This window comes from Macaca thibetana, chromosome 8 (genome assembly GCF_024542745.1).
Source record: "Macaca thibetana thibetana isolate TM-01 chromosome 8, ASM2454274v1, whole genome shotgun sequence".
NCBI classification, from domain to species: domain Eukaryota; kingdom Metazoa; phylum Chordata; class Mammalia; order Primates; family Cercopithecidae; genus Macaca; species Macaca thibetana.
The window spans coordinates 35,680,669-35,695,423 of NC_065585.1; the positions used below are offsets into that span (position 1 = coordinate 35,680,669).

Below are 14,755 nucleotides of genomic sequence, written 5' to 3' on the forward strand. Positions count from 1 at the left end.
TTTATGGTAAAAAAGTCATAAATCAGACATCTTGTGAATGTTTTTTAAATCTTGGACAGAAACAGAACAACGTAAACTGCTTTTTGGCTTAAGACTTCGAATTATAAACAAATTCAAGAGGAATATAAAGTCAAAAACAAAAATGCAAGATGGTTTCAGAGCATGCTCCTTGGAGTGCTATGGGTTCTGTGGGTGAAGTTCTGGGCCACCTTTGCTGTTTTAAATAGGGTGGCTTGGCTTTTATGTTTTATACATGGGGTTTCTTGATAAGATTAACTATTAAGAATTAAATCACTGGTTTGAACCAAACGGTAATTTAGTTTTAAGGATTAGTAGGAGAAGTACCACATTAAACAGGACGTACTATAACTCAGTTGTTAAGAACATGTGCTGTGGGATCTGTAAACCACAGTTTTCAATGTTACTTCTATTATGTCTAGTTAGAATTATCTACTTCTCAGCCTCAACAGCCTCATCTATAAAATGCAGGTATTCAAACCCACTTTTGCAGGGTTGTTTGGATTTAATTAACTGACATATTTAAAATCCCTAGACAGTGTGTGCCTGCTACATCGCAAAACATACAAAAAATGGCAGGTAATAGAGATGATGAGTCACTTACTTCACTTCAAATAATCTACAAAGCATCGATAAGAACTAATTGATAAAGTCAGCTATTTTTATTACAGATTCAAAGCTATATTTGTTTAAACGCTGAATAGAAAAGTAATATAAAAAAGTAATATGAAATTTATGACATAAGCCTGTTTTTCCTTTCAGTAGAGATGGGGTTCTGCTGTGTTGCCCAGGCTGGTCTTGAACTCCTGGCCTCAAGCTATCCTCCCACCTCGGCCTCCCAAGGCACTGGGATTACAGACATGAGCTACCATGCCTGGCCAAGCCTGGTATTTTAAAATACATGGTCTAAGGTTCCTTCAGACACCAAAGAGAAACTTATCCTAACATATGGTCAGTTTTAAAATAGAACATACAATCAATTCTAAATATGTATACATTTACAATAGGAATGTTCTTAATATTTTTACATCAAGAAAATTTCTTATCGTAAAAGTAATCTATTTAATGAAAATTTTAAAAAATAGTAGTGCAAAAAGAAAACATCTATATTTCATCACCACTGTTAACACAATGCTTCTTATTTTAACTTCCTGTCTTCTGGCAATTAATACCCATTTTTAATGTTGCTTTACCTGGTGAATTTCTGGCCATTCTCTTCCTCATTCTCTGGTCATTTAAACACTTAGGTCACTCCTTTTTCTACTTCCCAAATCCTACCCTCTTGGGTGATTTCAAGTCAACCACCTAAATTTTCCATTTCTTTCTTGACTTCTGCTCGAGTGATTATCTCTGGATGATCATTTCACCCACTTGGTCTCTTGCAATACCCTGGACTTTTTTTTTTTTTTAAATCTCAGACCACTCTACTTGTAGCAATAAATTCAATGGCACTTAAGTCTCAGAGTTTTAGCAGCTATCAAATGGTCATTTAGCCAGAGACTGCAGTTCCCATCCTTCCTTGCAGCTAGGGGGCCATATGACTAAGCTCTGGAAAGCAGGCAGTGCAAAAATTGTTGTGTGCAACCTCTAAATCATGTCTCTCTCTCTCTCTATATATATATAAAGAGCTGATTGCTATCCATTTCCTCTTTTACTATACCCTCCTCTTAGTGTGTAACTTTTTCACAGTACCCTTAGGCCACAGAAACACCTAACAATTCCACCAAATAAGGTAGTTACACCCAAAAATCTTAATACTTAAGTATGTCCTAACTGCTTAGTAGCCATTGTAAAAAATACACATTTAAAGAAAATGTCATATTTCTATTTTATTCTTAAATAACCACAATCACTGTACTTATTAATGAAATGTGTGTGCCTGTTGAACACTCCACAGCTTCTTATGCCTTAGAATAAGACTGGAGACCATCATTCTTGTTTTCAGTTCTACATTAATTTTGGTGCAGTACTTGCTTTTAATTACAACCTAAAATTCTGGCTTTGCAACGAGATGTCACCAAAAATATAAGTAAACAAAAACTATCTCAAACATTAAAGAATACCATCATAAAAAAATACTGCAGGATTTAACGTTGCAAATATGAACTACTTTGAGTTGAGGTATTCAACAGATGCTATCACTATGTTTCACTGGAAAATTTAAAATATTCTATGGCATCCCTGTGAATTTCATGTAAAGCCCTGAGGTGCCTCAGCACACATTTTAGAAATCATAGCTCTTGGGTATGATCCTGTGACAAAACAGAAGGAACTGAAGTCTACAGATGATGTCCTAAAGCAAATGACCTACCTGCCCTTGACTAGCATATTCTGGAATGTTACTTAAATAGACAAAATAACTTTTTTTAAATATAAAAACAGCACTACTGTAGTATAGGCAGAAATATCTATTCTGAATTTCACCTAATCACTTTAAAACATTCCTATAACGAAACAAATACATCAAAGTTCTGTGATGATTATAACAACGAAAGTTGGTCTGTCTATTCCTAAATAGTATTAAGCATATTATTTTAGTGGAAAGTGTAAGAATTTGAATGAACAAAAACAACTGAACCTCTATTTTCTAGATCTGAAGTAGAGAAAAAGTATTTAAAAATTACTAGGAATTAATGAATAAATACTGCAATCAAGATATTCAGCTTAAATATAACCTGTCCCATCCACAAAATTTTAAGTTTTGAAGGTATCCAAAACCAGCGAGGAGATAAACAGGTCAGTTTGAACATAAAACTTACCTGCATATTAATCTCTTTAGGAATGAGAATACTGTTGCTAGGCAGGTACAAAATTTAAATAACCGAAACTGGGTGATGGCCATGGTGGGAATCAAAACCTGTGGAAGAGGCACAAAACAAAAAATGCAGTAAATCGATTTCAAAAGTCATACTCCTGTCCTGAAGAGACCTATTATGCACTGAGAAAAATTTAAGATAGTTTTTACTTTTCTCTAGAAACTATAACACAGTAAATTTTAAAATTATAATTTAAATCATATTAACAATTCAAAAACCAGATTTTTGAGTTTTCAGTGGTTGTAAGGATAAAATCCCTCATTTTGAGTTTTTGAAAATATTTTACCTAAACCTATTAATACAAAAATTTACAATTCAAAAAATCAAAAGTATAAAATAGTATATATTAAATCTCTGTGTACCTTTTGAAGTTTGAACCACATGAACATACTATTTAAAATATTTTAAATATTTTTAACTTGCAGATGAATATGTTTCCTTATATCCATTTTATAGATGAGGAAATTGAATTAAGAGAGGTCACATAACTTGATCAAAGTCACATAGCTAGTAAGTTGAAAGTTACCATGGAGCTCATTTAGTCCAGTGGTTCACAAATCCGGGAATCTATTAAAGAAATGCCAATACCTAGGACTACCTCTAGTAAGTCCATTAAATCATATATTCTGAGGTGTAAGGGCTGGTCACAACCAATAAGACAAGAAGGGAGATTAAAAACTACTCAACTGAAAAGGCAGCAGGAAACAAAGAAAAGAGAACAAATAACACATGGGACAAGTCAAAAACAAGTATGATGACAGACGTAAATCTAACCATATCAATAATCTCATTAAATGCAAATTGTGTAGCATTTCAATTGAAAGGCAGAGATTGTTAGATTGGATAAGAAAGGAAGACCGGCCCCCTCTATGCTGCCAATGAGAAACGCATTTTAAATAAAAAGACACAAATAGGTTAAAAGTAAAAGGATAGGAGAAAATATACTATGCTAGCACTAAGAAGTTGAAGCGACTCTTTCAACGCTAGACAGATTATAGCAAAAAGAACATTACCAGATATAAAAGTGCTCATTTCACAGTGATAAAGGGGTCAATTAACAAAAAGTACATAACAATCTAAAACATGTGTCCTTAATAATAGAATTTCGCCAATATCATAAACAAGACAGATGACATTAGATTCTGCAGATATTAAAAGGATACTGAAGAACTATTACGTTTACCTTTGTTCCTGTATTTACTTGACAACTGAAATGAAATGGACAACTTCTCTGAAAGACACAAATTACTAAAGCATAAGAACAACCTGAAAATCTGTGTATCTATTAAAGAAATTAAATTTGTAGTTATAAAAGTTTCCCAGGCACAGATGGCTTCACTGGTAAATTCTACAAAACATTTAGGAAGGAATAATACCCATTCTATACAAACTGCCAAAAAACTGAAGAAGGAATATTTTCCCAACTCATTATTTGAGGCCAGTATTACACTGATACTAATCCAAAGATATTACCAGAAAAGAAAACTATTAATATTCTATGAATCTAGACAGAAATCTCCTTAGCCAAATGTTAGTAAATTAAATCCAACAATATATAAATGGATACAACAGCGTGAAAAATTGGTGCTTAGTTTGGAAATGTTGGATTGGTTTAACATTTAAAAATCAAATGTCATTCACTGTATTAGCAAACTAAAAACGAACAACCATATAAACATCCCAATAGAGACAGAAAAAGCCTTTGACAAAACTCAACATCCATTCCTGTTTAAAAAAAAAAAATGCTGCAAAGTATAAGGGAACTTTCTCAACTTGATCAAGAACGTCTATGAAAAAACTACAGTAATATAAGACTTAACGGTAAAAAAAAAATTCGATAGTTTCTCCCTACGATCATGAACAACACAAGCATGTCTGCTTTTTCTACTTTCAGTCAACATCATAGTGGAAGTTCTGGCCAATGTAATCCAGCAAAAAAAAAGAAAAAAGAAAAAAATAGAAAAGAAATAAAAAGCATCCAGAATGGAAAGGAAGAAATAAAAGTGTGCTACTCTACGTGGAAAATTCAATGGGATCTACAATTAATTGTATTTCTACACATTAACAACTATCAGTAAGAAATTGAAATGTTAAAAAAACATTTACATAGGCATAAAAAATATGATACTTGAGGACAAATCTAATTAAGGACTTGATTACTGAAAACTATCAAATATTGCTGAGACATTTAAAAGGCCTATATTACTTTAAAAAGACTTTTTCAGAGATAGAAGACTTTTATTAAGATATCAACATTTCCCGAAATGAGTTATAGATTCCATGCAATCTCAACCAAAATCTTGGCAGGTTTTTTCTGTAAAACTTGACAAGCTAATTTCTAAAATCCATATGGAAATGCAAAGAAGGTATATAATAGCCAAAACAACACTGAAAAAGAACAAGGTAAAACTGCTAGCACTATCTGGTTTCAAGACTTGTTATAAAGCTTCAGTAATAAAAAATGAATAGTATTAGAATCAAAATACATGAATAGATCAATGAAAAGTACAGGAATAGACCCACATACATACAAACAACTGAAATTTAATAAAGATGCAAAGGTTAATTCAGAGAGAAAAGAATAGGTATTAAGAAAAAAAAAAGTACTGGTTAAACTGGATATCCACTTGGAAAAAATCAAAACAAAAACCTTCAATATATATCTGGCACCAGTTACAAGTAATTAAAAATACATCAGAGACCTAAATGTAGTCTGAAACTACAAAATTTCCAAGAAAAAAAAAAAAAAAACCTGGTGACCCTGGGTCAGGCAAAGATTTTTAGGTAATACAACAAAAGCACAATCCATAAAATAAAAGATTGGCAAATTGGACTTTATGAAAATTAAAAACTACAATTCAAAAACACTATTAATGGAACAAAAAGACAAGTCACAGACTGAGAGAAAAATCCTTGCAAAGCATACGTCTGATAACGGACTTAAACCCAGAATATATAAGAACCTCTCAAAATTCAAAAATAATTTAAAAAAAACTCAATGTAAAAATGAGCAAAAGGTCTAACTAGACGTTTCATCAAAAAATATATACCTGGCTGGGCGCCGTGCCTCACGCCCGTAATCCCGGCACTTTGGGAGGCCAAGGTGGGCAGATCACAAGGTCAGGAGAACAAGAACATCCTGGTGAACACAGTGAAACCCTGTCTCTACTAAAAATACAAAAAATTAGCCAGGTGTGGTGGTGGGCACCTGTAGTCCCAGCTACTCTGTAGACTGAGGCAGCAGAATGGCATAAGCCCAGGAGGCGGAACTTGAAGTGAGCGGAGAACTTGAACTGCTCCAGCCTGGGCGACAGAGCAAGACTCTGTCTCAAAAAAAAAAAAAAAAGAAAAGAAAAGAAAAAGAACATATACAATGGTAAATAAGTACATTAAATGATGGTCAACATCTTTAATCATCAGAAAAATGAAAATTAAAACCACAGTGAGAAATTATTACATACCTACTGGGATGATTCAAACTAAAAATAATGACCATAGCAAGTACTGGCAGGGATTTGGAACAACTGGCACTCTCACACTTTAGTAGTGGGAAAGTAAAATGTACAACCACTTTGAAAAACAGTTGGGCAGTTTCTTACAAAGTTTGACAGACATCTACCATATGACCCAGCCATTCTACTCCTAGTAATTTACCCAAGATAAAGAAAAGCATATAGCCATATAAAGACTCGTATTTGAAGGGTAAGGCAGGAGAATAGCTTGAATGCAGGACGCGGAAGTTGCAGTGAGCCAAGATTGAGCCACTGTACTTCAGCCTGGTGACAGAGCAGGACTCCATCTCAAAAAAAAAAAAAAAAAAAAAAAAACTGAAATAAATAAATAAATAAAGACTTGTATTTGAATAGCAGCTTTTTTACTTAATAGCTCCAAACTGGAAATAACACAAATGTATATCAACAGGTGAGTGGATAAACAAATTGTAGTATATAAATACAACAGACTACTACTCAACAATAAATAGAAATGAACTATTGTTACAAGTAATAGCATGACTATATCTCAGAATAATTTTACTGAATGAAGAGTCAGACCACCAAAAAAGTATACACTGTATGATTCCATACACAGCATTTTTTAAGCTCTAGAACAGGGGTGTTCAATCTTTTGGCTTCCCTGGGCCACACTGGAAGAAGAAGAATTGTCCTGGGCCACACACAAAATATACTAACACTAACCAGAGCTGATAAGCCTAAAAAAATTGCAAAAAAAGCTCATAATGTTTTAAGAGAGTTTACTAATTTGCATTGGGCTGCATTCAAAGCCATCCGGGCTGCATGAGGCCCACAGGCAGCAGATTGGACAAGCTTGCTCAAGAAATTATAAACAAATATAGAGTGACAGAAAATATCAGCAGTGGCTTGTAATGGGGCAGGGGACGAGTGGGAAGGAAGGACCACTGAGGGACATGAGGAAACTTTTGCAGGTAATGGATATATTTACTGCTTCAATTGTGGTGGTTTCATAGGTGAGTGTATATATATTCATCAAAACTAATCAAATTGTATACTTTAATTATATACAGATTATTGTATTTCAATTAGAGCTCAAAAGAGCTGTTAAAACAATCTACACCAAGACATTTTTGAACAATATTATGTCACTTAAATTAGAACGCTGTTCATATTCTGATTAGAATATTATTTTTAAAAGTCATCAACACCATAATTATCTTGTATCAATTATTTGTTACTTTGTAGAAAGCCAACTTCCATTAGGAAACTAGGACAATTAGTGAAAAGAAACATTATGTCAGAACTTCTCTAAAAACAGAAATCTGATTTCACAATAGCGTTGCAATATACTGTAATAACTTACTTTATATTTCATGAAAAGCATTCTTCTTAGTGATTAACATGTAGTAACTCATTTAATGCTCACAACAACCATGGGAAGGACTTGAAGCAAGTACTATTTTGTCCCTACTTCAGATAAGAAAACTAAGGCACAGAGGGGTTAAGCAAGCTGCCAACGACACAGAACTGATAAGTTATAGAACTGGAATTTGAACCCAAAGAGTCTGGCTGCAATGTTTCAATCCTTAAAGATTATACTCATACTGCCTCCCTACGATTAAATAACAAGATATATGTCTTTATGAAAGAGATGATACAGGAATTGAAAACTACAGCCACAGCAATGATAGGAATAAAGATTCTAAAAATGGCAAAACTATGCCAGGTGTGGTGGCTCACGTCTGTAGTCCCAGCGCTTTGGAAGGCTGAGGCGAGCAGATCAAGAGGTCAGGAGATCAAGACCAGCCTGGCCAATATGGTGAAATCCCGCCTCTACTAATAATACAAAAATTAGCCAGGTGTGGTGGCACATGCCTGTAGTCCCAGCTACTCAGGAGGCTGAGGCAGGAGAATCGCTTGAACCTGAGAGGTGAAGGTTGTGGTGAGCAGAGATCATACCACTGCACTCCAGCCTGGGCAACAGAATGAGACTCCATTTCAAAAAAAAAAAAAAAAAAAGGTAAAACCTGTATTATTTTGGTAGCCTTTTTTTGGGGGGGGAGTGGGGGGGAAGACACAGTCTTGCTCTGCCGCCCAGGCTGGAGTGCCGTGCCATGGTGCAATCTCAGCTCACCGCAACTTCTGCTTCCCGGGTTCAAGCAATTCTCCTGTCTCAGCCTTCCGAGTAGCTGGGGCAACAGGTGCCTGCCACCACACCAGGGTAATTTTTGTATTTTTAATAGAGACGGGGTTTCACCATGTTGGCCAGGCTAATCTCGAACTCTTAACCTCAAGTGATCCACCCCCTCGGCCTCCCAAAGTGCTGGAATTACAGGTGTGGGCCACTACGCCCAGCCTGTATCCTTTTTAAACATGGTTCTTAATTTTCAAATTTTTCTTATACATTTTAGTCACCTATACTACACATGTATTGCGTATTATGTATTTATATATACATATATCTATATATGTGTATATATGTATATGTATCTATATATGTGTATATATACACACACATATATTATATATACATATATATACTATATATCATATATATTGCGTATATATGTATTTACCCTAATAATCACTATTTAATTTTTAAAATTTCTTAAGATGAGTTTTGGCACAAGTTAAAGTTGAATACTTAAGTAACTATGACAATGTCCCGACTAAGAGCCTCAAAATATATACAAAAGAGGGGAAAAAAAATCTGTTAATCCATGAGAGACAGTCATTTTTCCAATGTTGAGAGGTAGAATAGACCACATGTTAAATCAAGTCACAAGAAATACACAGGCAAACATACATATGTGCATGCAAATGTGCACACACTTACAGGAATGACGTTACTGATAATGGAATCTCATGTCTTAGCTTTTCCTTGCCTTGTCTTTGTCAAAGGAGGAGAATTACTAAGTATTCAGAATCATGATTCCTGTCATTGGAACAGCTGGAGAATATGTCATCCAGCTTCTTAAATTTTCTGAATAAGGAAACTAAGATACACTGAAGTTAACGGTTCTGCTCAAGGTGAAACAACCAGCTAATAACAAAACCACAACTAAAACAGACTGGCCTCTCAATCCAATAGTAACACCTTTAGAAACAATCACAACACTTGATTAATACAATTATTTAGAGTGCTGATTTCTTAAAACAAACAGAAAAAACATACAATAATGTGATATTTTTTTCCAAAATAAAAAAGCATAAGCAGTATATTTGGACTTCAGTTCTACACATACTTACTTAAAAGGGGATAAAACCTAACTTAAGTAATAATTATCATGTGACCACATTAAAGGGACAGCTATATACTCCTTTTAAAAACTGAAATACTGATTAGTTTTTTAATTACCTTACATGAGCATAAGATAAGCAATAACATCTAGAAACATAAGGAGTAAAATCATCCTGGATAAATATACCATCCCTGTACTATAACACACTTTTTTTGTTCGTTTGTTTGTTTTTGAGATAGAGTCTTGCTGTGCCTCCCAGGCTGGAGTGTGGCAGTATGATCTTGGCTCACTGCAACCTCTGTCTCCTGGGTTCAAGCTATTCTCGAGCCTCAGTCACCCCCAAATCTGGGACTACTGGCACAAGCCACCACACCCGCTAATTTTTCTGTTTTTTAGTAGAGACGGGGTTTCGCTGTGTTGGCTAGGCTGGTCTCAAACTCCTGGCCTCAAATGATCTGCCTGCCTCAGCCTTCCAAAGTGCTGGGATTACAGGTGTAAGCTACCGTGCCTAGCCCATGCTTTTTAAAAATGCATTTCATGGGCATTCAAGACTCCTAAAGTCTTGAAAAAAGCATGTAATGCAGTTTTTTACTTAATAAAACATTACATTGAATGGGTTAAAAATTATATAGTAAAAAAATAATGGTTATCTCTGATAGGGCATACTGAAGCATTAGAGAGCTAAGATCTAATATCTCAATCTGAGTAGTAATACCACATCCTTGACTGTATGTGCTCTTTGTATGCTATACCTCAATACAAAAGTTCCAAACAAACACATAAAAAATAAGAATAAAACAAAATCAGAAAGCCAGAAAAACATACTTAACTCGCATAGTATCTGATTTTGATTGCTCTGTAGAGCCATCACTGCTAGTTCCTTCTAAGGAAAGGCAAAATATGCACGAGTCTTTTCTATTTCTAGGGTCAGAAGGGGCTTGTAGACAATTAAGGTACAAAGACAGGGGTCCAAAATGTTACCTTAGCAATGCTCATGTACTTTTGTACATATGGAGGCTGTCTCTCCATATGAGCTGAACGATTTACTGAATGCCTAACCTGGAAGTGGTCTACTAATTGACAGTATGAAAAGACAGTGACTGTAAAAAAAAAAAAAAAAAAAAAGAACCAGAATATTAAAAAAATTTTACTCCAGTAATCTAAATACTTCTGTCAAAAACATCCCAACTAGTGGTTTACTCAGGTTCAAATCATGCAACAATGCTGATTCCTCCTTTCTCTCTCCTTATACCTAATTCCCAAAAAAGACTCTATTCAATTTCCCAGTACTGCCCATATTCTTTCTTATTTCCACTGTAATCTCTCTAGCATAAGCCTTTATTACCTCTTGCTGGACTACTGTAAAGTCTTCTTAAGTTTGGTATTTTATTCTTTCCGAGAAACAACATTTTTTATTTTGTATCATGGTTATTTCTATACCTTACTTTGCCCTGTACAACCCTTCTCTAGAGTATTTTATTCATTTGGTACCTTCAGTTACCATTTGCCAAGTAAGAGTTGAAAAAAAGTTTGATTGCTTCATTACGAGTAGAATGATCTGAAAAATTACGATGGTGAATGATTCCTTCATTTAAAGCTGATTTGTCAAGAACAAAATTCTCAACCAAAAGAAAACTTTCTCAAATGAAAATTAGTCTAAATTTTCTGAAAAATTACAAGAAAAAAAGCCAGAAAAGAGACTATAGAACATGTGGTACTTGGCGGGGAAGGAAATAGAATCAAGGAGATACTCTATCAGTAGGTTGTGAAGAAAGAAGATGATATTTACCATTTGGGACTGTCAGTTTTAGGATATATATGAATAAAAGTTGAGAATAAATTTCATATAGAGCCCTGGTAACCACAGCCATCACCTTTCCAAATATTGTTAGTGTCATTGCTTAATAAATATTCGCCAACTTGAATGACTTCAATGCAAATTGGAGGTAAAATTTAAAGGTTGATTTTTTTTTCCCAACAAAAAATAGAAACTGGGTTTTTTAGTGATTACAGAATAGAATTCTCTCCCTAGCAATCAAGAATATCCTCATTCTGTGGAAAATTTTCTTTTGTGATTAATTAAAGAGGAGAACTGATACTCACTGACTGTCTACTATGGACCAAGTACTATCGAAATGTTAACTCACTTGACTCAAAAAGCCATCTTATGAGATAGATATTACCGTCCTTGTTTCATAGAATTAAACAGAGTTAGCACATCCACTGACTCCATTCAAACCTTGGTCTGTTTAATTCAAAAGTCAAGAACATCTCATGAACAATGAGCATTCTTAATAATTCCGTGATACTACCACTTCCAAGATAAATTGTCCAACCAGTTGCACTAAAATAGGGAAAATGCGATCAAGTCACACTTTGATTTTATCAGTTACACTGACTGGCAGGCAGGAATATCCTTTGAGATCTGTATTTACTTAATGTCCCGATTCATCTAAATGAATATACATTAGCACTTACTATGTTTCAGTCGCTACTTTGGATTTGGAGGCTGGGAAATACTACCAACTCCGCACAGGGAAACTCTGCGTTCACTCCCAATTGTCATGAGCTTGCCCATAAACTTGTTCCTGAGGAATGCAAGAAACTAAAGAAGCAGGGCGTCCATCAATCAGTCTTGCTCATTCTAGTATTTATAGGTTTGTCAAAGTTGGGCACATAGTAGGTACTCAAATATTTGCTGAATGGAAGGAAATTAACATTCCTTGAGCGCTTGAACGTTCAAGAAAATGTTCGCTCACCTCACTGGAATCCTCAGGACAACCAAAAGAGGTAGGTTTTTCACTACTCCCGTTTAATAAATGAGGCTGACAGACTTAGATTCACTCAGCCAGGATTTAAAGAGACTGACCTGAAAGCCCAAGGCTCTCCCCACATCATATCTTACTTAAGAAACCTTTTAATTGTGTGCACACTGCCTCAGTGCGATTTTTGAAATGCCCTCTAGATCACCAAGTTGATAAGTATCTTAGGCTACTTTACACTTTGGCTGCTTTGAAACACTTTCTAGAACGGAACAATGTTAATATAATCTCATTTTAACATTAAATTTCCTTAAAAATTACAAAGACAAAAATTTGAGGTATATCAGAACGAGATTCAAAACTATGAGGCAATGTATCCTCATTAAGGCTTTTTGAAGAAATGACATCTCTAGAAAATCAACAGGAATGAGAGCTCTGCCATGTTAACTGAAAAAAATTTTCCAATTAAAAAAAAAGAATGCTACATTAGAAACTGATAGATCAAATGTATTATATCTTTTCTTGTTGAAATTCTCGGTAAACTGCTAGACGTCCTTTCAAGTAGCCTCAATATATCACAATTCATAAAACAAGCCAAAATCTATGCCGGTACACACTAAACAAGTGTTGTATTTCTAAAACTCTATTTCCGAATCTTGCCATACCAAAATTTGAAAAACCGTATGACCTAGTACAGTCCAGAATATCCTTAAACTATAACTCTCCGAAGTGGGTCAGAAAATATCACAAAGCTCACAAAATAAAATTTACCTGAACTCACTTAAATTTGATAAATAAAGGTTTGAGCAGCGGCCCGTAAGAGAAGGGGAAACAGAAGCGGAGTGTGAGAGCTAAAATCGAACATTCTGTGCCATGTCTGACAACCCAGAGTCAGGCCCTCAAATATGTGACACCACTGGGGCGGTTCCGAAGGCGGAGTAAGGTCTCCTGAATAACTCAAAAGGAAAGAGTTTCATAACTTAAGTGGTTTCATTTCAGATTACCCACGTGAAATTGGCTGATGAAAAAAAAATCATACCCACTGCACAGATGAGAAAAAACAGGAGCGTTTTCAGGTTATACAAGCCGACGCCTGGCGCCCGGCGTGACGTGAAACGCTCTAAGTTGCTGCAGCTGGATACCAGGTGGACTGGGATTTAAATTGTGGAAAAATCGGCCTGGAGAGGTACAAGGCCTGTAGACGGAGGACTGTAAGGTCACGGTCACGGAAATTTTCCTGAGGAAGGCGGCTTTGGAGGCTGGGTGCTTTCCGGGCCGGTACCCCGCAGACCAGTCTCCCACGCGTGAGCCGAGCATGGCGAATGCTGCACGCCCGGGTCCCGCTCCCAGTCGCAGTTTCTTCACCCCAGAGGTCACCCTGACCCGGAAACAGTACCCCAGAAGCAGCGGTCAGGCGTCGGGGGAGGTCGGGTGGAAGGGCGAAAAGGAAGGTGGGAGGGCAGGAAGTGCGCGAAGAGGCGGAGGGCCCACGGCGAAGGCCAGACGCTGCCCCAGAGGCTAGGGCTGGGGTCGGGATGGGGGTTGGGAGAGGAAAGCCCCTCCCAAGCACGCGCGAACCGCACACACTCACCTGCCCCTCCCCCTCCCCGCCCGCCCGGCGGAGGCTCCGAGCTGCCGCGGGCCGCGCGCGCGCACACAAGGCGCGCTCACGCGCGCTGCCTGTCTCTTCCTCGAGCTCGCGCTCCGCCCGTTCACTCCCAGCCCCGCTCATTCAAAGCCGGGCGCGCGCTCCCTAGCAGCCTGCGTTGCCTCCGCGCAGCCTCCATGGCCGCCCGCTCCTCGGGAAACCCGCCCCCAGTCCCTCCTCTAGCCCCACCCCCAGCCCTTCTTGAAGGCGGATCTCGGCTGTCTCCAGGCCCTGGCTTCCGCACTCCGCCTCAGGTTCTGGCTGGCCCAATAGGTGAGAGGCTACGGGTCTGACGTCAGGATTGGGAGCCAATGAGCGCCGGGAGCGGGGCAAGCGGCGACAGGCACGCCAGGTTCGGAGAGGGGTGGCTTTTTGGGACCTTTGCTGGCTGCTTTGACTGTTTATTCTCGGAGCGCCTGGTTCTGCCAGATGTCTCTACTTTCCTTCTATGCAGAGTGCCTCCCCTCCAGTCGAGCCCCTTTCTGCTCAACCCACAGAACCCTTCTATCAGATGCGACCAAGGAAGATATATTTCAATAAATGCGGGATCTCCCTCTGTCTCAGGAATATTTGGGTGCGGCTAGACAGACCCACTCCTCTCAGTCATTCCACCACCTCAAAGATGCGGAATGCTGAGTTTAATTCAGGACGTAGCCTCCTCCTAGTATTTTTTAATTGAATTTTGTTTAACTAGAAATTAAGAAGTGGCACTTCACCGCGTCCATGCATTTGTTCCTCACATGCACCCTGGACTTGCCCTTCTTTCAACCTGAGATGTTCTTTCCTTCAGTGCTTC

The 14,755-nt window shown here is 37.3% G+C and overlaps 1 protein-coding gene across 4 annotated transcripts in view; it reads right to left on the reverse strand.

Moving 5' to 3' along the window:
* The window catches only part of EBAG9 (estrogen receptor binding site associated antigen 9), a 1,013,262-nt gene that overhangs the window by 10,829 nt on the left and 987,678 nt on the right, over positions 1–14,755 (reverse strand). The window contains exons 2-3 of one of the 4 annotated variants that reach the window (XM_050801388.1): positions 13,903–14,045; positions 2,778–2,875 (exon numbers count right to left, since the gene is read on the reverse strand). In XM_050801388.1, the coding sequence (XP_050657345.1) occupies positions 2,778–2,875; positions 13,903–14,043 (239 nt within the window). In that variant the 5' untranslated portion in view covers positions 14,044–14,045. Of the gene's footprint in view, positions 1–2,777; positions 2,876–4,017; positions 5,334–13,350; positions 13,690–13,902; positions 14,063–14,755 lie in introns of those variants that run through there. The other 3 variants (XM_050801389.1, XM_050801390.1, XM_050801391.1) reach the window with 3 other exon arrangements.